The sequence below is a fragment of the Gambusia affinis genome, linkage group LG22 (assembly GCF_019740435.1).
Source record: "Gambusia affinis linkage group LG22, SWU_Gaff_1.0, whole genome shotgun sequence".
Classification (NCBI taxonomy): domain Eukaryota; kingdom Metazoa; phylum Chordata; class Actinopteri; order Cyprinodontiformes; family Poeciliidae; genus Gambusia; species Gambusia affinis.
In genome coordinates, this window is record NC_057889.1 from 12,240,025 (window position 1) to 12,263,624 (window position 23,600).

Here is a 23,600-nt window from a genome sequence, read left to right on the forward strand (position 1 = left end):
TTGTTCGGAGCTGCAGCAGACGGTCCTGGCTCATGGAGGACAAATTTAACACCTGTTGTTTAGTTAATTAACTGGTGTTGGCTGGCAGTGACTTGAGGGATTTATTTTTTTCTGAAAAGTAAATAAGCAAAGATTGAATCATCTTTGCCTATGGGGAATTACATGTATTACTTTTGTTGAATTATGCAGGCAGAATTGACTCTCCTGCTTAACTTATTGTTCTGCTAAAGCAAAACAATGGTCCTGCCTTTAAATATACCAAACTCTCTAGAATTCAAATAGTCTTTGAAAAAAGACATTGAAGTTGCTTCTACATTTTGACTGTGTTGGTCTTTTGTTTAAAATTTCGGCCAGTAGTGTACCGTTCCCAAGTGGCGACGGTCATGTTTAAGTATTATTAGACATTTGCTAAAATCTGCAGTGCTGTGCATGGTGTAGCATCTCTATTGCTTCTCAGATTATTGTGAATAACAACCACTACCGTCAAATCTTCTTTGACAAAAACATAAAACTCTGTTTTTGTCTCAAAATTATCCATTAAAACAATGAATGGTGGTGCAGAATAGGATGAAAATGTTGTATGTTAAGAAGTGTAGGAAGTCTGATTTAATGCAGTCTGGAATTTTGTCTCTCAATATAAGAACATTTACTCATAACTTTACTTGTAATTCACATTTATTTTCCTTCTAAGGACTGAACAACCTTAAAGTGCATATTCATGAGTCTTCACTGGAACTTTCTTACTGAAATGCAATTGTCTTAAACCCTTGCTAGCAGTTAACAACCCTGAAAAATACTTGTTTTATGTACAAGTATTTTTGCAAACACTTAAAGTACTTTGTAGCTTCCAGTTCAATTACCTTTATTTTATTAATGAGACATTTCCAAGCAATTTTTATTATACATGTCAGGAAAAAAATGTGTTCAGGAAATTGCAATAAATATGCTATGCATGTTAAAATGTAGCAACCTTCTCCAAAAGCAGACTGACTAAATATACAATAAAGCTTCTTGGCACATGTAAATTAATTTATTTCTCCATTTTGACTTTCTAAGTTTGAATGGTTTTCTACACACCCTGCATGCAACTTTATTTCAGCAAACTAAAACGCGTTTCTTATATGTGAAATATGAAAACACACAGTGTTATCCAAAAATTGGCAGTTTAGTTTGGACCAAAAAATAAATAAAAAGGAAATATTGTATTGATGTTACTTTCAGAGAGAAGTTTTAAACACAAACATTCTTTGATCCTATTCGGATCCTACTCACAGTAATCACATAGCATTATAATGTTCAGGCAGAATATGAACACTACTCGCACTTGTCTATAGGAGGTGAACATAGTATATAACTGCACATGTCAATATCAAAAATTCGCTGCGTGTTTAGCGTCACAAAGATACGCCTCCCAGAGATGATAAATTACTGTTTCATATTGCAGCTTTAAAGCAAGCACCCAGCAAAGACATCAGTGTTTTCTGCACTGTGGATTAACATTAAATCAGGTCCTACTAATCTGCAGGGGAATAGTTTCTCCAAGTACACTTCGCTACAGCAAACAGAAAGGGGCGGGGACGGACCACTGTCAGTTACATACCTTATTTGGAAATGGGACCATTGCACTCCGGAAATGAAGGGGGCGCTATTTCCTATATTATCCGCGGTCTCCCGTTTTCATTTTCTTTTTAAAACTGTGGTATATCTTCATCTTTCACTCTCAGCATGTACTTGAACTTCTCTCTTTTATTGACTTTGGCGCAGCTCACATTTTTTTAACAAATTCCGTAGCTTTCTGTGTACTTTTAAATCTGCCATTTAGTCTCATCTTTTCATGCCTGGTACTGTCTCTGGTGGCGTGGGGTGGTAACACAACTAATATAATTACGTCACTAAATGAGAATACCACAAAGTCATTATTATTTACTATTAATTTTGCCATTACTGGCAACGTAAAAGATAAATTGTCTTCTAAAACACCATATTTTTCCATTTTCTTCAGGATGTAGAGCTACTTAGGTGACATAAACAATACCTCGGTACATTATAAATAATATCTATATCTCCATCAATTATATGAGGAACAAAAGAAATGAGACATGAAAAACAACATGATTAACTATAATACAAATACCATTTACAATGTTTACATAAGAAATTTAATTGAGCAGAAGTCGATAACAAACAAATTAATTAGGTTCACAGGCGAATAACCAGTGTTGTTCAAAAGATACAAGCAGTAATTCACATCTTTATTTTTACTGTGCCATCTTATTCTGACACTTTTTGTTGGCAGAGTCTTAAATATAGGAAAAAATATAGTTAAACTATTTAGTCTTTCAAGGTGGAAATTTTTCTTAGACTCTAAAATTATAAAATAAAACTCTTTCATAGAATCACAATATTAACAATTTGTGCATCAAGTGAAACACTTTGGATGCCATAGGTAAATATTATTATTTAGTTTGGCTAAGAATAATTATTGCACTGTCAATAAATGACTGTGAGCTGCGATGAAGTAAATAAAAGAGAGAGGTTCAAATAAATGCTGAGAGTGAAATTCCTTCCTAAAGGTGAAGATATATCACAGATTAAAAAAACAAAAAAAAACAGGAGACCTCGAATAATATAGGAAATAGCGCCCCCTTCACTTCCGGAGTGCAATGGTCCCATTTCCAAATAAGATATGTGACTGACAGTGGTCCATCCCCGCCCCTTTCTGTTTGCTGTGGCGAGGCCCTTCTCAGTTTTTCGGCAATTGCTAGGAGTACCTGACTACACAAATGTATGTGTTTTCTTCCCCTGCCCCCCAAAAATCACTAATGCATATCAGTCTTCTGTTAACACTCTTTCATCAATCAATGCTTTTTAAGTAGCTCATATCATCTCTGCTTTTCTCTGAATGGTTTTTCCAACTTGGAGAGAAACAAAAAAAGCATTAACAGTTGAAGACGCAGTAGTTCAAGTTTGGTCATCTTCTCATCAGACTTCAATGATGTTTATAGATGGCACAGAGGGATGAAACTGCAAAAGACAAGAAAGAAAACATTGGTAGTGTAAATATGGGAAAGTAAGTAGAATTTGCTGTTAAATTTCATGTATTGTAATGTGTGTGACTATCCTCTTTTGCAAACCTGGCTAAATGTACATTATTACTGATTTGGAGGGCTCCCTACACTCTAGATGTCTTCCCTCCTACATGAATCATGGAGGACACTTCAGAGGTAAGTGAAAAAATCCACAAAGTTACTTTTACATATGGCGAGATTATTATATTCCAAGTCCAACAGAGATGCTGGAGGTAATGTTTTAAAATCATAGTTTTAAATTTGATTTGCCAAAATCTCTAAGCTATAATATTTCTTAATTTTCACCTTGCTCCTTAGCAGTCCTCCACTGTGGTGCTCCGGCGTGCTCCTTTCCGACAACGGCTTGACCTTTTCCTTATTGTTGCTGGAATCGTTGTCCTTTATGATGTCATACTGCCGGCAGAACAGGGCTATAACAGCTGCCAGGAGGACAGAGGATGCCACATATGAAAAGCATACTCACACAACAAAGAGGAATTTGGTCACAAGAAAGCCACTGTCATTCACACTTCCTTCACCCCTGCACACTAAAATGACGTGTGAATAATGGAACTTGGCTCCCCGGGGAGTTTTATAGCTGTGCTTTCATTTTTAAAGAAAGAAAGATGATACAGCTTGCCTTTTTGTGTTCTGCAGCCTTTTCGGTGCAGCTGTGCTTCCTGTCTGAATAGCATTGTAAATTCAGAGTTAACTTCCTGAAAACACTAAGGTAGGGAATTTCTATAAGGGCACTGTCGTCACATTTTCAGAAATGAGTAAGGAGACCTGGTAATGATATCTTTATGACACTCATTCATTGGCTTGACATTAATATCAATGCCTCATACAGTGGTGCAGCTGCAGACTAATTAGCAAAGATTTGCTGATGTTGTTGATAATGCTCATTGCATTGATGTACGTCATGGTTACATTACATAAGATTAATGTGTGATCCCTGAATGTGTATTTTTTTCTATTAACATGAACTCTCCTGAGGCAGAGATAGTCAGTTGAGTACTGTGTTAAGGTTAAATGTTCATGGAGGTAAACTTGAGCAAAAAGCCATGAATGAAAGTTAGTTTGAAATTAAAAGAAGATTTTGGTCTTGAAATAAAAAAAAAGATAATAAAGTAAGAAATAATTCATTAAGAATATTGTTTAAATGACCTTATAATGGGTAAATTACTTGATCGTATCTATCAATTTCTTGTTCTTGTTATACGATACTGTTCATACATAACAATGCAAAGTTCTGCAGAAAAAAAATAATTTTCCATTTTGCAGAAGTAATATGAACATTGAAGCAAGGTTATTAAATGTAAGTGCTGTGCACTACTTACTTGTTTCAAATAATAAAAAAATAGTTAATTATTTAAACTCAGGTGGCATATCAAAGATGAGAACAATTCTCATGCTTTGTAATTAGCTTATTTTTAATTTTTGATTTATATTTTACAATTCGGACAAACTGGGCTAAAAGTACACAATTTTATCAAATCAAATCTACGTAATTCAGCACAGTGGAGATTGTGAGGATCATCTTCAAATGTGAAAATAGCATTGTTTTCTCACTCCTTAAAGCCTCTGTGTTGGCTTGTTTTCTCTAATTAGGGTTTTCTAACATTTCACTCAAGCAGTCTGTCAGATATATCGTGTTATTGTGCCTCAGCACAATCATTAATCAGCATACTTCTAAACAGTTATAGAAACCCTGAGATGGATGGGCACTCTGAAAAAGAGAGCAGAATCACTGTTGTGAAACAGCATCAAGTAAAAAATCTTTTATTTTCCTACCTGTCTGTTTTTGTTATTTTTATTTTTAGATAGACTCTCCTGAGATCCCACTGATGTTTTTCCAGTGGCTTCTTTATTGATAATTACTGTGTCAGAATGATGATGTAGTCATAAGACAGAAACCTTCATTATTTTTGATAATGATCATCCCATTCACTGTCAATACATTTTGACTTGTAAGAAAATTGTTATCATAATTGTAATAATTTTGAAGTAGAAATTTTGTTTAATAGAAATAAACTGGTGCTTTTAATTTCGTTAGATAATAATAATTTTACTAACAGGGTCCTTGACAGATGACATTTTTCAAATAAACTTTTTCTAAATGACTCAATATGCGTCTTTTTCTCTCTTACTCTCAACCAGTAAAATACAAACACAAGAAACTACTTTAAATGTCTTCTGCCTGCCTTTTTTTTTTCTAATCAAAAACTTACACTTTTCACATTCACAAACGTACCTGCCCACATGACCAAGACGACAACAATGATGATCATCTCCCCTGTTTGAAGATGCCGAGACTTGTCCAGGCCCTGCACTGTGGGGTCATCTAGGATAAAGCACAGTTCAGAAGGTAAACATGACACATTTATGAACCCTTTGCAGTAAATATAAAGTTTTGAGTCCATAAATACCAATTCTGACAATTTGATCCATGAGTGTTTAAGAATCCAGCTGAATGAAATGAAATATCTTGACAAAATTTTTGATTTATGTACACTGTGTCTGCATTGATTGTGAAAAACTTTTATCTTTTCTGCAGCTCACGACTGTTATTATAATTAGCTTTCAGTGAATGGGATGAACAACAAACAAGTCTACAAAATTAATCCTACTCTAACTGTATCAACCAGACCTTGTCCTGTCTCCTAACATGGCTGGATGGACGTGTTCCAGCGCACCACTCTTCCTAATTGGCTCCTTTAGTGAATCAACTTGTCAGGAAACTGCCCCAAACGTGACAGTCAGCTCTTTTCATATGATAGTAGTCTCAGTGAGTGCTCATTTGTGCTGCCAAATTTCTTTAGATATATTATATAAGTGGACAGAGGAAGGGAGCCAGAGTTCATCAAAAAAAAAAAAAAAAGAGTGTACAGTATTATGATAGTTTGCAAACATATTGTCATTTATAATCTAGATTAAGTTAGATAAACAAGATGAATGTGTATGTTGGAATATCTCTTCTCCCTTACAATCTCTAAGAACAGACTTACTAAATTACCCTGACAGCAGAAACCAATGAGGTAGCAGTGTTTTCAATGAAGCTAGCCATTTGACAGCTTTGTCTTGCTAAAGGAAATTAAATCGAAAGTCTTCGCAAATAAGAAGCTTATAGTCAATTATCCAACAAGCTGTTCAACATGTTTAAACATTTGGGAAGAAGATTACAAAAGCTAAGAGAAGATTTATTAATAGTAAACTAAGAATCATTTACATTTTTTTTTTACTCTCCATGAGGATGCTGTGCATTAAGCTCTGCATAGAAATCAGAAGGAACATTACTTTAAAATGCCAGGTCAGGACTGAGGTCTTTGCTTGATGGCTTTCTCAGAGAGCTGTTATCTAGTTTATTACTCCCACGTGTCCTCAAGCTACCTGAACCCACTCAGCAATTACCATTCAGCAATTGGTTCTTTCTAATTAATTTCCATCTTTCCAGCATGGGAAGAAGTAGGCTATGTGCATTTTTACCAAAACCCACACTGAAACATTAGCAGCACGGCCTTTTAGTCTCTGGAGCCTTTAAAGCTCTGCTGGATCAGTTATTCCATCACATCCCCCAACATTCTGATAGTTACTCATATTTTTCTATCACTTTTCTTGTGCTGTTTTTAAAAGGGACTCTCCATTGATTACTGGAAGACCACAAACTCTAAAGAGGTTCTGACTCTCTAAAAAAAAGAAAAATTGCCCCCATTTTCTTTTTTACCTTCATAGGAGCAGTGATATTGTTTTAGATTTGTATCATATATCATAAAGATGGACATGTGGATTTGAGAGGCTGTAGGTTTTATACAACAGACACAGAAACCACAATTCTGGATTACCTAAATAACATTGCAGTGCTGTTTGCACCACTCTCATATTGTTATGTGATTCTTTGCTAACACAGAACAAGAGGACTTCTGAGTCTTTGATACACAGAACAGTCTGTGCTGAGATGATTACTTGAAATTCCTTCTGCTTACCCCTAATCCCACGATGCCAATTGTAGCTCAGAACTGTGACGGGGAGATGTGTAACAACCCACTATGGATTTAATACAGGAGTAATAACTGTGCTTCTACTGATTATTTCTTTTATGACATCTCCTGTACATAGAGCAGTTGTGCTGGTGCATAGTAGCTTGCCAAAATATTTATACCCCTTGGAGTTTCTTACATGTTTAAAAACCACAAATGTCAATGTATTTTACATGAATTTCAGTGGTATATCAACACAAAGTGCTGTGTTATTCTCAAAATAAAAAAAAAATGCAAAAAGTTTCCTCAACTCAATACGTTGTACAGCATCTTATCCTGCAATTATAGTTGCATATGTTTGGGAAAATGTCTCTGCCAGCTTTGAACATCTAAAGACAAAAGCTTTTGTCCTTTTGTTTTTTGCAAGCTGGGGGAGAGCATAAGGTGAAATAGATGTTCAACTTTTCAAGGTTGATTTAAGGTCTGCACAGTGATTCAAAGCATTTTTTGTATCTCTGGGTATATGTTCAGGATTGTTGTCCAAGTGGATATGAGTCTCTGCTCCAGTGTTGAGCCTTTTGCAACCTCTAACAGGTTTTCCTTCAGCAAAGTTCCCCAGGTTGCCTTGCCCTGCTGAAGAATATTGACCCCCCCACACCACCATGTTTTATATTGTTTTATATTCAATGTCAGTTTTTCACTTTGTGGCATTTTGCAAATAGACCAAGAAGCTCAAATTTGGACACAGTGAACCCTTGTTTTTCGAGGGGGTTGCGTTCCAAAAGGAACCCGTAATAGGCGAAATCCGTGAAGTAGTTACTTTTATTTTTTACAATTATTATACAGCATAATTAAATACTCTGCATTGAAACCAAAGAACAAAACCTGTTTTTAGGACCAAGCATTTTTTTAAAACAAATAGGACGCTTTCTTACAAATAACTACAGTAAAATAATCTTCAATATGAAGTACAGTAGGACCAAATACGGCTTGCGTATTTCACTGTGCCTCTCATTGTGACGTTCTCTAGTGTCTTTTTCTTCTGAAGCCTGTGGTGCAGGTGTGTTTTTTCAAGAGAACATACTTATCGGTAGTTGTTGTTGCTCATTTTTCTTCTGGGCAAAAATATTTGCCAAAATTTGCCAAGCTGCATTGCGTATATTTAAAGACCGTAACCTTATTGGCATGTTACGGTATATGGAGAAGAAGCGCAGAGACTGTTTAGCCAATCAGGACGCAGAACACAATGCACTGTGAAAAAAAACTGCACAAAAACTCCGCGGAGCAGCAATGCCGTGAAAGGGGAAGCGCGTTACAGCTAGGGGTCACTGTAATTTTATCTGAACCTTCTTCCACATTTGCTGTGTTGTCTGCATGGCTTGTGGCAAACTGAGTTTGATTTCAACAAAGCCTTTTTGTGCAATTCCTCTAGTAAGGCCAAATTTGTGATACCTAATAGTTTTTCTGCCGACAGATTCCGCCACCTGTTGACCTCTGCACTTCCTCCAGAGATACCGTAGGGCTCTTGGCTGCATCTTTCATACTGTTGGCTCAGGTGAACAGCCATGTCTTCTAAGACGCCAAAACAACAAGTTTGTGTTCAAAACAAGCTTAAAATAGCATCAAGTCTATTTTAACTTGATGCTCTAAACAGTGCCTTGTGTGATGCTGAGAGTTTTGGATGTTATTTCTTAACCTCTCGCTGCTTTACACTTATCCACGGGTTTATCTGTATATAAAATACTGTACATGGTTGGGAAACTCTACATATATCTGACTCAGTAAAGCAAGTCTCTATGTCAATGCTTTTGATGATAGAGTCTAAATGAAACTGCTGCCTCACAGGAGGCGGCAGAGCATCTCTTTGAAGTACTGTACAGTAATTATGCCTATGGGGACCCCCTCCTTGGTTAGTCTGTGCTCAAAGAACCATGTCAAAAAAAAAATATTTTAATTTAAGCTGTAAAGTAGATTGGCAGGAGTTAATAAGCCTCTCTTTTGGGGGTGATTTTTATTACACCAATGAAAAATTTTTACACCTGCTATTGATCCTCAGTTCATGCTAACAATGCTAATTTTGTTCAGGTCTGACTATGCTTAGTATCCATTCATGTTATTTTAAAGAACCTCATTAATTGATGAGGATCAGATTCCAACTGTCGACCATACTGTGTAACAGAAATCGATAAGGCTTTAGTAGGAAGCACTTAACCATAACAAAGGAGCTCTGAAATTGCTCTTTCAGGTCAGAGTTATCTTGATCAAAAAGGTTTTTTAAAATAAACAAAAGCACACGTCTAAAAGACCCCCAACAAATAAATCACTTGAAACTATTAATCGACAAAGCATAAAAAACTCATAAATCTCCTTACTTTATTTAGTACTAGTACTAAATATTACTAGAAGAACCAGACAGCATGTGTTAAAATTTTGTTGTTTACTTTTAGTGATAACATGCCCTCTTGCGTCTTTATATTGAATGTGTATGTCTCACACCCATTATTACATAACCTCCTGGATATAGTGTGTTAAGAAATGGACTTGTGCAAATGCACTGCGGAACGTCCCAACCAGTCATTACTAAGAGACCTCATCCAACTTTACATTTTTTATTTATTACATTTATTTAAAATTGTATCTTTGGAACTCTTTCTGCTGTTTAATTAAACAGAATATTTTTAGGCAGTGTAACTAACATCTCCAATCTTTTGGCTTTTCCAAAATATTTTGATTTATAGCTAATCACTTTACACAACAGTTATGGGCAGCATGCTATAAATGCTAGGTGAAATGAGTCAATTTTCAGAATAAGAGATATGCTGTATTTACTCTTGCTTATTTTCTGTCACACAAAAGACAGAAAACAGTATCTTATATAGGATTCAGAACCCCAACCCTATATCTTTAGTAACTACTCAGGTATTTAAAACATAAAATCCTAATATAATTCTGTATGTATTATGAGAGTTTATTCTAAAGTAAACACCAAACAAAAAGAGCACCAAATGTAATCAAAAAGCATGTTGAAAAGCATTGAGTTATGAGGTTCAGAAAAGCTGCATAATTAAAAACTCTTTTTGTCACTGGTCTTTAAAAATGGGGTTTGAGGAGTCAGCACTGCTGGCATTAGTTTTATGAAACGCAGGCAGTGATTGCTTGCCAAAACAAGCTCCTAAAAAATGAATCTCATTTTACTGAACGGGCTGTTTTTCTGACCTAGTTGGAAGACCTGGAGAGGCTACAAACCTTGATTAATGCTCCACTGTAAATCTCTCCAATAGTCGGCACTGGCAAAAAACCTGAGTATGCGCATCAGTTTATTGAGATATGTTTATAGTAGTGTAATTGTCTGAAATTATTTGACCTCAAATAAACACAAACAAAAAAGCAACACAGGTAATTTGCTGGATTTGTTAAGTAAAGTAACTTGGTACATCACTGCCCTCATTATCTTGATTTATAGTGCACAGGCTCTTCCGATTAGTTGCTATTTGTTACTTTTTTTTCCCTCCGTGGACATTCTTGCTTGCTTAACAAATTAAATCGATTCTGAGTCAGCTAAAGGGGAACATTTATGATTCCCTCGTATCAGCGTTTCCAGTTTTCACAACCGCCAACCCATGTGTGATATCATTAGGAAAAATCAGCTGAGTGTGTCAGACCTGTTCACAAACAAGTGTCAAGTCTTTGTGAGTACTTGACTCTTGTATTTCGAGACTGAATACATTTGGCTCATCATATAGTCATGCCTTGGCTAACGCAGAGGGGTTTAGAGAATTTTGTTTTTCATTTTACTCCGAGCTGAAAAAAAGAAAGCTGCATAATAAACTCTCCATTGGCTCTGTTCGTCTGGTTTCCACCAGGTCCTGAGCAGAATCCATCTACTGAATTTTAAATGTTTTGGAGTCTGTAGAGAATCATCACATGTTACGTAATGTTGCATAAATTCAGAGCAGCTTGCCATGCCCGAAGAGTCTGTCAATAATGTAATGGTCTCTGAGACAAAAGCATTCTCCCTTCATCACCACTCCAGATCCCGCTGCGAGGTTCTGACAGGAAGCCTTCATGTTGTTACACTCGACCACACTTGCCTTCACTTTGTCTCATTTTCAATGTCAGCTTGCTTTAAAAGGACAGCGTGGAAAAAAAAAAAAGAGACTTCAGCACAACAGTGGGAGAAGTGTCAGCAATGGGCCACGTCTGTCTGTGAGTTGGGATTCATGGTGAATTAGATGGAAGGTGTTAGGCAGCAGCTCAGTTCTCAGTTTCTGGAATAACACCTCGGTGTTTAATCTGGTTTAGGTCATTTAATTGTGGAGCTTTTTCTCTTTTTAATGCCAACACACAAAAACAAGTTTAAGAATCTCACTGTAAGACGGCAAAGCAACAGCTCCATTTCGCATCTCAAGAAAATGCTTGCCTTCGTCAAGCAGAAATGCACTTTGTGAAAGCTGAGTTGGCGCTTTATGAGGATCCTTTCTTTAGCAGGAACAGGAAAGCTTTTCCTGGTAGGAAGCACCCAGAAAGTCTCCTTAAGGAGATCAGACACCTGAACCTCAGCTGAATCCTTATGATTCAGAGGAATTGGAGTGTCATGCTGCACCTGTGTTCTCAGTCCTCACTCACCCTCAGTCTCTAATGCTAAGCCCAGCTCCCATACAGAGGGAACTCATTTCAGCTGCTTCTAGAAAAGCCTGGAATGCACTGATGTGACAAAGACTGGTGCACTAAAAACTCGAGTCCAAGATTTTGATGCTCTAGAAGATAATTTGAATTAATCATTAACTATCCTCTCTGAATACATAAATACCTGGTTGTCATAACAATGTCATGTGTGCTTAGGTTATCTGTTGAGGGACAGTGGACTTTAAAGATTAATAACAACATGTCTATTGTGAGACGTCTCTTAGTTTGTTTCAGAACAAAATCAATCAAACTTTTCTCCAACTTCTTGTTGTTAAGCTTCTTAGACTACAGACTGTCCCAGTTCTTCAAACATTTAAGAAATTTCTGCTTAATTTGTTCAGAGGTTCTACATTAACCAGTGTTAGCATACAGTACATACCAAAAGTTTGGACACACCTTCTCATTGAATTCAATTAGAAAGTGTGTCCAAACCTTTGGTCTGTACTGTATATGCAAGTATAAATTAACTATTAATTTAATTTAGTTAATTAAATATTTACAGCAGAATCAGAATCAGTTTTTGTTCATCACGTTTGCCCACACAAAGAAGGAATTTGACTTTGGTTACACTCTAAGCCTAATGAACACTTTCTAAATACAAACGTATAAAAAAGTGGCCTAAAAATAAAGAGATAAAAGCAATGAGTTTACTGTCTACAATACTACAGGATGCTTAAGCAGCATACCTTGGTTAGAGCTGTTAGAAGAGAACCGGTCAGTTTTCTTGAGCGTGCGAAAATGAACTTTCTTGCTGGCTTGGCTTTCCCCGTAAAGCCCAATGGACTGGACTTGGATGATGTAGTCCGTCTCCTCCTCCAGGTCCCAAAGAACACAAGAACGACTGGTGGTGTTGACCTCACGAATGAATCGCTGCATGTGTCCATCCTGCCTCTGAAAGTAAAAAAAAAAAAAGGTAGAGGGCAAACGAATATATTAAGCTATTGAGCAATTCCAACGATGATCGATAATGAGGGAAATTAGGTGATCAGGGTGACCACACAGCCCTGCAGAACGAGTCTCTCAGAGAGCCATTGTCTTCTCTTGGAAGTGTCATCGCTTCGCTTCATTAGATTTGATGGGATAACGTTAGAATCAATAAAGTGTCATGCTGCAAAGGCATGGAAACAATCAGAGACCTTTCTTAGAGTGCACACCAATGTACAATAAAGCTGCACAACTAAAAATAGTTTGGAGTGCAACATGCAGAGAGGCCTGAGTCAAAATTAGGATTAATTAAGTTTGCATAAATATCATGAGAAAAAGCTTTTGAAAAAATTTAACTTTTTCTGCTAGTCAGGCTTCTGTTCTTGTCTTTGGGCAGGATGTGTTGTTAAGAAAGTATCCACGTATAAAAAATAATGAATAATGCAACGCTTAATCTCCTATGTATGCTCAAGGCGATTATGAGAGGTGTTCAGACCCTGCTGCCAAAAAAATGATGACAAACCCCGAGGAGAGAGGCTTTTTGGTCACCTCAGTAGAAAGTTAACACAAATTACTGCATTATGTTTTGAGTTGCACAATGCATATTCACGATTGCGGGAAGTCATGTTGCATTGCATCAGTCAATGGCAGGAGTAATCCGTTTTCTTATTTTAAGATTTTAAAATGCTTTTATCTTTTAGAAAATTAAACTTGTCAGGTTTACAGATGTATGTGCATTCATGACATAAACACATATAAAATATCTGAGTCTTCTGTAGTTTCATTTCGACTTTAGACTTCAGCATATTGTACAGAGGTATTCTTCTTAGATTAAAGATCAATGAACTATTGCATTGATTCCAAATTGGCTTTGTCATGCAGCCTATAAGTGCCTGGACTAAATATTGATCTAAATGTTGGTAAATGTCAATATATAATCAATTTCTTAATTTACATTTACCAATATCACATATATTATATGTATTTAACTGTCCTTTACTAATGTGCACTAAATAAGTTCTAATTTATACTGAAGTGAAATTGCACACGGTTGGTGGCTTCTGAGGATAGTTTGTTGCGGTTTATTTGGGGGTATTAGAGCAGGGGGGGGGGGTTGAATACAATAATGTTCCTTTCAGATATTTATTCATAAAACGTAATTTGAAAACCATTTTTATGCTTTTTCACAGTGATGTACAAATCTGTTTTGGTCTATCACATAAAATCCCAATAAAACACAATGAACTATATACAAAAAAGTGAAAAGGTTTTTGGGTTATCAACATATTTTTGAGGAGAATCTGGTTAATAATTAAATTTGAGTCATTACCTGTTGAGATATGGAGAATCCTATTATTATATCCCCCTCTGGAACCTCCCAGGACACGGTTGCTGAGTCGGCTCGTAAGTGCATGACAGACACGTTGACCGGGGCCGGGGGCCGGTCTGCAGGACAGCAGACAGTTAGAAAGAATCTTAATTGCAAACAGTCAAACAATACAAAGACGTAGATCTATCACTTAAAATAATCTACAAAAAAAGATATTAAAGAAATCCGGAAATAGTTGTTGATTTGTCAGAACATGATAAAGGTTAGAAAAGGTTCGTATTTTCTATCTGCATTTCACAAAAGATAAGACTCAAATATTCAGACTATGGGAAATATGGTAAGATCGCACTAGGTGAGCTGGACAAAATATGGACACAAAAAGATTATTTTTGGCAACATTACAATAGATCTGACAAATTTTGGTTCATAATGTTGCGATGGGAAAAGAGCCTATTGTTTGGACTAGAAATCTCACAAAGGCTCTAACTTTGTTGCAACTGGGATTTTAAGTTCTCAGCTGCATGTTTTAAATTTAAGACCTCCTTCTTTCTCTGGGGTACACTCTTAAAATAATTTCTGACTTCAATAGACATTACCTTAGCCATCAAATCTAATAAGCTATAATGAATTGAGGAGGTACAACTATTTCAGAAAGTGTGTTTTAGGGACTTAGGGCATTCCAATCTGAGTGTGCTAAAATGTGTGGATGAACTACAGAAGTCATTGATGAACTAAGCAAATATCTGTTTAGCCTTCAGTTTTATCTGGCTCACAACTAATGATTTACTTCTAGTCCATATGCCTCAGACAGGATGATTTTTCTTTCCTCTTTATCACTTTGTCGTCGTCTGTCACAGTTTGGTTGGCAGCAAACATGCATGCTGCAAAGAGGGGAACAAATGCCTGGGAAGAAACGAGCCAAAGGTAAAAGGGGCGACAGTTTTAACAGAGGAGCCTGTGCAGCAATGTTGTCTCTGAGCGATCACACAGGTCAGATGGACAGGAAAGATGGGATTGGCTGTAAGCAGCAAAGGTTTTGATCAGGGCTTTTGTGTTCACTGTGTGTCTTATCAACACAGTAAACGTCAAATTAAGCCGTGGAATGCTATTTAGAGGCTTAAGCCTGTAGAAATCCTACAAATGGGAAGAAATGACAAGAGGCCAAATATGAATGACTAACACTTTGAATCAACTGGTAGACACGTTTAAAATATTGTCACTTTTTGTGAACAGAGTACATATTTTGTCCAGTCAATTTTGTGAATAACAGATAAAAAAATAACTTAGCAATAAAACTATTTAATGTCATTCTATTTCCCCTTTTGGTTGTTGTGCTTTTGTCTATTTTATCTTGGAAATAATCATGTTAATCAGGCCAAAAGATGCAATCGATGCTAATCTGAATGTACTCAGGTCAGGTCAGGGCACAGTGTCTTACGCATCTAATATATTTCCCTCATCAAGCTGTTAGTGTCAGGAATCCAGGGACAAAGACCTCACTTTTACTAAATACAGCATTTTGCCCACTGCTTTATTAAACATATGGGTCACGTAAAATAAAAGTTTTGAAATAAGTTGTATTTTTGAATTATTTGCAAGCAGCATTCCTACCCAAAAACGTAATGCCATCTATGAGGCACAGTGGTGTTAGAGTCGTGACGAAAGCTTAATATTTGTATTATAATCTACTCAAGGGTATTTGCCACAAATGCAAAATTAATTAATTGGGTTTTTTTATATTTCACTAAATTGTAGTGGAATCTATCTAACACATTTGTTTGGCAACTAAATCCAGAGAGAAAACAGTTCATTTAGTGAAACAATGGAAGTACCAGCAATAAACGGTTAATAAAGAAATAATAATCTTGGAAAATTATCAGTATGTTATGCTATGCACCACATAATTTTTAATATACAAAATATTCAATTGACTGTAAACACTTTTGCTCATGTAAAAGAAGGAAAACTGTCGGCATTTGCGTCTTTGAGGCAGCAGTTTATTTTTATGATCATATTTTCTTTTGCTTTTAATGAGGCAAACCTGCAAATATGGTGGCATACTTACATGCTATAGTTCTGCTCATTATGACAGACTGTGAGGAGTACTACAGGAGCAATAACGACTTCTGAATATGGAGCAGTACGTCAACTTTATTCCTTATAGGTGTTTACAGTTTTTATGTAGCGTTCCAGCTAAACACTAAGAAACACACTCCTTCCTTTCTTTGGTAATGCTTCAATTTTCTCTTTCTTTTGTGAGCAAACATCATCATGTCCTAATTGCCATCAGTCCTTGTCTTAAAGGGAGCCCTCAGCAGGAACAGGTGTAACATTTATTTAGAGGAGGACGAGTTCATTTATCTTTTATCTCGCTGTCCTTTAGATAATGAGAGTTGCAGTCAGCTAGACATACGTGCAAACGCAGCTGCTATCCGTGATGCATTGCCTGCTGGTCATTTAGCGGTGATGAAAGAAGTAATTGCTCAGTAAAAGAAAGGTGAAGAGTTATCGCTAACATTATCCTATAACCTCACTGTTCTCATATTAGTTTATTCCAGAGCAAATACTCAAGAATTCTTCTACAAAATTAAGGTTTGTTGGCACACTTGGGGATGTAAAGCATTTTTAGTATTCATAGTAGTATTTTTCAAAAGGTAAATTGTTCGTAAAGAGGTTTATAAAGGCAAACAACTTTATAAATTTTGAGTCTGCTTGTTAACAGATTTTTTTCCCCACTTCACCCTATTCTCTTTAGTCTTGCAGCAGAAAAACTTGTCACGGCACCTATGTTAGCGGGATGCTGATGTTTTTCTGGCACTGACTAAGCCCCACAACGCACACCGTGTTATGTAAGATCTGAAATTAAAGAGCAATATGTCACAGAGGACACGGTCTGTGTCGGTGCGAAATAAATGGTACGACCCACCAGGGATGTGGGAATGCTGCCAGGATGAATCACAGCGTATAGCGAAAGCCCAGTGCATTAACTAGAGTGCACATGGGGAAATTGTGAAAGTGCTGCCGGATCTTTGGACGGCCACAGAGCCCCGTGGAAGGGAGCCCAGGAGGAATTTGTTGGAGTAAAATATAAAGCTGTGTCATCTTATATTTCTGACCTCTACGTTTGCTTGCAAAGCACAGTGGACTGTTAGTTTATCGACTGCATATGCGTTCAGATCGAAACTGACAGGATATGTTTTTATGGTCAGATAATAGAAGCTTTCATTTATAGCAAAGGGACAGCTTTGGCAGATTTTTGATGATGGATGACTGAGACAATGGGATAAAAATATTAAAAACCCTGCAGATCATATTGTATTTATTACAATATGAATTTAAATTTTAAAATCTGTGGAAAATGTACAAGTCCAACTATTGGCACCCAAAGCGTTTTCCATAAAATGAACTAACACTAAAATAATAAAATAAAATTAATAGCACTTTTTGTAATGAATTCTAGGAACTTTCAACTGTTAATAATCAATGATTTCCTCTTTCCTGGGGATATGAATATAAGATGGAGCTAATTCACATTTTAATTTGCCACTCTTCACAACAGGAAAGATAAGAGTACATGTCTAAAATCTGCTGATGTGTATTGAGTTTTACAACAAACAAAATGTGTGTTTGTGTGCTACATCTGTTTTATGTTGGAAGGTTGCTGGATTAATTACTCGTCACTAAACAAGAGGACTTTCGTTTAGTCATGTAGCCAAACCAGATGCAGATGGAGAAGTATTAAGATATTTCTAATTAATACTAGTCTGTGAGTTTTGAAAAGTATTAATAGCCCGAGTAAAGATGTATAATCTTCTCATTCTGAAATATAGAAAAATTCCAACCTTTTCATTTAAAAAAATTTGAATAATTGTTGAAAACGTTACAAAAAAATTGCTTCTATCACAATCACTGGTACCCAATAAGAAAGGCTTTATATTACTCCAAGCTCTACATAATTAATTATTAAAAACAACTAGATGTGTGGCTATCAAGCCAGAATGCACATATGCATGGAGGGAAATTTTGGGGCCATTAAGTCTTCAAAACAAAAATGTAAGCATTTTAAAGTCATCGCAACTAGTGGTGCCAATCATAGGCACCCCTGAAAACCAACACAGTGACTTTAATAGGCAAAAAAAGTTTTTAAATTTAAAACTTTTTACTTTAAGCATCTGGAAAATACTTAAATCTATTGCTAGAAACATATTTTTGAACATTTGAGGCTTCTATTTTAGTGCATCACATTTTCCTTTAACAACAGAATTGGTCTTGTTCTGCACATCTGGGATATTTTTCTCCACTGCTGTTGCAATGTGTTAAAGGCTGAAACTGCTTCTGCTTCAAATTGAAAATCAAGTCTGACATGAATTAATACTTTGCTCGTTATACAGTGCCCATAAAGAGACCATCTGAATAATGAGTTCAGTAACAACACAATAAAACTCTCACAGTTACATAACTCATGTTGCTTAAACTCCATTTAAAAGGCAAAGTATTTTTATTTTTAACAGAAGAAGGACCTTATGTCACTGCATTAAAAAAAATCTGATTCCAATTGCTTCTGAGATAGTTTAAAGGACTGTTTAAAAAGCAATCCTTTTCCAATATTATAAGGTAGCTGGTGTGTCCCAGTCCTCCATCTGTATTTTCTCATATCCTGTGGTGGAAAGTCAAAATGTTCTGCTCTCCACTGCCGGAGGTTGCCTTGCAGCTGCTCACAAGAACCACTGTTGCAAATCACCTGGCAGTCAGGCTCAGGTAATATCACGCTGGTTTAATCTCATCTGCAGCTCTGCCTCCCCAAGTGTTACCTTTGAACGCTATTTCTCTAAATCCATTGCACTTCCAGACTTTATATGCGAAACAAGGTGAACTAATGGAATTGGTCTGTAAATGGCTTATTGTAGTCCAGAGAGAAGAAACCGAAGCGACATTAAGCAATAGCAGGTTATATTTTCCTCATATGGCATTACTAATTGCTAAGATTTTTTGCTTTGTGTTTATAACCCTGACAGGAATAGGTGTGCTTACTGTCATTTGTGTTTGCAGAGCCAAACTTTCTCTTCACTGATCCAGACGCTGTCAAACAGCAGTTCAACCAGCTGGATCTAAGTGCCTGTCTAATGCGTGCATTTTCTCCCAATTCTAGTCTGTGGCTTCCTCAGGTGAAAGTCAACACCTCACTCACCCCAAAACTGCAACGTGAAGCATGCAGGTTTCTCATAACCCTTATTGTAACCATCAACCACGACATGTGTTTATGGGTGTTTAAAATGTATCTCATGTGACAGAAAAAAAGCAACATCAAAAAACAATGCCTTTTATCCATCTATCCATTTTCTGTACACTCTTGTCCCAAGTGGGGCCTGAAGCTAACGTTTCAGGCAAGTGGTGGGGTACACCCTGGATAGGTCGGCAGTCTGTCGCAGGGCAACACAGAGACAGACAGGACAAACAAACATGCACACACACACACACACACACACCTAGGGAGAATTTAGAGAGACCAATTAGCCTGACAGTCATGTTTTTGGACTGTGGGAGGAAGTGTACCCGGAGTGTGTACCTGGAGAGAACCCACACATGCATAGGGAGAACATGCAAACTCCAGAAAGACCCCAGGCTGGGAATCGAACCCAGGACCTTCTTGCTGCAAGGCAACAATGCTACCAACTAACCCCAACCGACTGTGCAGCCTTTCATTTAAATTGATTCGGCTCGCATCCAGTGCTGCTATTTGTCAAGAACGTGTCAGCAGGTTTATGAATGACATATTGCCAATTTGATTTGAGCCTGGCTATCCAATAAATGCAATAAATCTTAAATAACATTTGTATCAAGCCTGAGGCTCTGCTTGGGACTTGTGGACAACTGAGAGAACGAGTTTTGTTTGAATGTAAATTGAAAATATTTAGTGGTCGTTGGCATCTGTTGTAGAAATTGTGAATTCTAGATTTTGATTTATTATTTGCAATCATTTCCAGTTTTGTATGTACACGTAATCAACATGTAATTTTACAAAACGCAATTTTAAAGATCTTTAGCATGTCAGGGATTCTGTGATTATGACTGAAAAACATGGTCAAAAATCCATCCACGGTGTGGCATATTTTGCAGTAGTTACATAATTTTTTTAAACTTTCAAGATAATAAGCTCTATAAATCCAACACTAAAACCTCCGTGTCATTTTTTTTCTTTCTCTGTTGCTTTTAACTAAATATTTTAATTAATCCAGATCTCATCCTGCATGGCGTGTCTCTATGAATCTGTGCGCTTCTGGACATGTATGTTAAAATTCAGTTCATTTGCTTTCAAAGGTTATCTTTGAACGCTATGCCAGGTGAATACACTTCTGAATCTCATGTTTGTGATTTAGAGAGCTGCTTTCCCTGCTCTTGACAGCAGCGTAGGAAAATGATCAGAGATGCTTCAAATATCATGTGTCAGAGCAAAATATTAGAAAAATGTTTTTTTGAAGATGACAGAAAACACCCCCGCACAGAAACAGAGACGTGCCAAGGCTGATTCTTTCACAGGTTGCACACGGTTCCACCGAGAAGCAAAGAAGGATGACATAAAGGTAGACAGAGATATACAAAGGAAAATATGCTGTTGTAGGCAAGCAAGTGTAGTCACAGGAAATGGCTTAAAAATACAATTCAGATTTAAAGATAGCTGAGAAAAGGTGAAAATGTACAGGTTGTCATTCTAAACTTTCCAAATGAGCAACCAAATAGATAAGATTTAGAATTTTTTTTCCTCTCCCACAATTATTTGTGTGGTATTTCTCATCTTTTATGTAAACAGGCTTCTCAAAATTACCTTTATATGTTCATTTGTGCATTTTCTAAAGAAAAATGACAGAATAGTTTTGATGCACCTCCTTAGATGTTTTATTTGATGTAACAGGAGGACAAGCATTTGTGTTATTTTTATCATAACATTTATAAGCATTCCTATATAAAATATACTAAGTTCAAACCTAAAAGAAACATTTTAGGTTTGTTACCCAACAGATGAGTATGTGGAAAACCACATCATTCCTACTCTTGAACTTGGTGGAGAATTTGTGACGTTTTGAATCTGTTTGAAACATTTGAAATACCAGGACAATTTAGATAATTATCTAGTTGACTTTTTCAGCTGGAAAGATAAGGGTCATGCTTGGGGTTTTCAGTAAAATAACTATCTTAAACATGTCTAGAACACAGAAATTACTTGTAAGGCACAAAACAAATATTCTTTAATGTAGAAATTTTGTAGAAAACTTGTGGCACTGAGCTGAAAAGAAAAGAGCATTTGGGAAGCTCTTGGACTGTGAGATTGTGCAAAGAGGTGAAATGCCTTTCTCTCTGTCAGCATGAACAGAGTGAAATGTTAAAGGAGATCATTTAGGACAAAGGAGAAACCTTACTAATTGTGTCACAAGCGATTTTGTTCAAAGATATATATAAAAAAGAAAAAAATAAAGCTTAAATTCATTTTAGTTTTGTTCTTTTATAGTTTAAAGTGACCAATACAAAGACACAGATTTAGCATTAAATAATTTTTCCAATATTCAGGTGCCAATAAGGAGTATAAAACGACATCTTTAATATATTTAAGTCAAAACTTACAATTATGAGTGGGTTGTATTTTTAGGCAATAAGGTGCACACAAACGCAGAGGGTTTGTAATACTTACTAGCTCCTACCAAGAAGATGTCGCTGCCAAAAAGCAACAGGAGCATGGAGTTGACCAAAACAATCAGACGACCCATGCCTCGGCAAGAGGTGGTTGCTCTTCTTAGATAAGAAAAGGGGATGAAACACCTATCTTTAAAGTGCAACAAAACCTCAACTGTTCATTTTGTTTTTTAACACATAAAGGTGTTGAAAATCCTCAGGGGATGAACGGTCCCCAGCTGAATCTGGCTGGAGCTGGTCAGTCGGTAGACAACCTGTGAAACAACGTAACGCACGATGCCTTCAGAAACATTTTTTTTTTCTCACTCAACCTTTAACAATCCAGCGGCTCCTTCTTCCGTGATCGCAAACAGTGAACAACGTGGGAGGGTTCGTTCGTCTAAATCCGGCGGCAGAGACTGCGGAGCTCCATCATCCTTGAGGTCATCGACCGTCGGTGCGCACAGGTGCGAGAAAGTCGTGGCAAAAAAAAAAAAAAAAAAAAAAGATGGACAAGAGGAAAAATGGACCTGGCTGGCAGATTGGGATCCAGAACCACGGGCAGCGCCTATAAGTTTGCAGACTGTCCACCCTCCTTTCCTCTCACCGTCTCTGTGTCTCGCATCTGAACGTGTTCATTCGCGGCATTGGTCCTTCTGCGGTACTTTCTGTTGAACCCTAACAAGCCAGTAACGTCACAGGTACCGAACTCCAGCGCACACGCAGGACGCACCGATTTATCATCCACGTGTTACAAGCCGAGATTGTTTGCATCGATTCGCTTGCCACTGACACTGCGGCCGTTGCACATGTCCATCTGCTTTTTACTATTGCGCAATGTGGGGAGACGACACTTACAGCACCACGTACATTGACATGTTGCTAGACAACTAACATAGAGCAAATTCTCATTGAATTAAACTGTGTCCAATTTAAACAGAAGCAATGCACTTACTACATTTACTAAACCCAAGGGATAAAAATGTATTATTATTCTCTTTGTGCACAAGCAGCAGCAGGTCGATGCGCCTCTCACCCTTCGTGCACTGCGCAGGGCCCTAAGACACGCCATGTAATCAGGAAGATGAATCATGTTGATAAGCTGAGTGCATTGCCTCGTGGGAGAATCGTTTGAAAGCAAATTGCTCGTTTAAAAAAATGGCTATCAAGTCCCTCCCTGGTTTTGTATGAAAGCTTTACGTTTTATGCCACAAATAAAGTCTCATTACAAACTTAGCAAAATCAGATCATGCATCTATCAGCGTAATCACTCAGCTGCTTGGTTGAGAAATTATTGCTAACTTTAGCAATTTGAGGCTTCAGATGACTGGTGGATGCTTATCTGCTCTTGATGTGTCTGACACAGGCAGATTTGAAAAAAGAAAAAAAAAAGAAAAAGATGTGAGCTTGATTTGCCATGACCGCTGTCTGCCTCTAGCTGACTTTCTATGGTGTTCATCTCTGAAATAGAGCTTGACAACAGCTTTGAAAGTTGAGTGAGTTTCTTCTGTAAATGTCAGAGTTATGAAAAGTATAACCTTTTATTATTTAGGTATTTCTCATTTTGTTCTGATTCATTTTCCTTTTCTGTTTGTGCACAGAGTTCCATTTCTCTTGCTTCTTTGTCAAACTTGATTGAAAAACTTTGAACCAGATTAATCTTCTACTCTTGGTTTAACAATCCAAAAAATATACTTTTCAGTCCATGTCGCTGCTAGTCAGTTATTTTGTACAAAGTTTAAATCTTATGTGATGTCTCAGATGTTGCTTGCATATTTTTTTGTTTTTGCATTTATCAGATAGGTCAAAATAAATGAGCACACCTGCAGACGTTTTGACACATTTTAACCACTTTTTGTGTCATGTTAGAAAAAAAAAAAAAAAGTTCAGAGTTACTGTGGTTTAACACAATGGCTCCCTTTCCTACTTGCTTTAGATGTGTCTCTGTTC

The 23,600-nt window shown here is 36.8% G+C and overlaps 1 protein-coding gene across 1 annotated transcript; it reads right to left on the minus strand.

The window, feature by feature from the left end:
- Positions 1–837: 837 nt before the first annotated feature.
- On the minus strand, positions 838–23,061 carry fndc4a (fibronectin type III domain containing 4a). Its single transcript, XM_044107411.1, has 6 exons — positions 21,670–23,061; positions 13,986–14,101; positions 12,418–12,622; positions 5,323–5,412; positions 3,375–3,508; positions 838–3,024 (listed from the first exon to the last, which is right to left on the minus strand). Exons 1-6 carry the CDS (start codon positions 21,743–21,745, stop codon positions 2,983–2,985), a joined length of 663 nt encoding a protein of 220 aa, XP_043963346.1. The 5' UTR covers positions 21,746–23,061; the 3' UTR covers positions 838–2,982.
- Between the last annotated feature and the right edge of the window lie 539 nt (positions 23,062–23,600).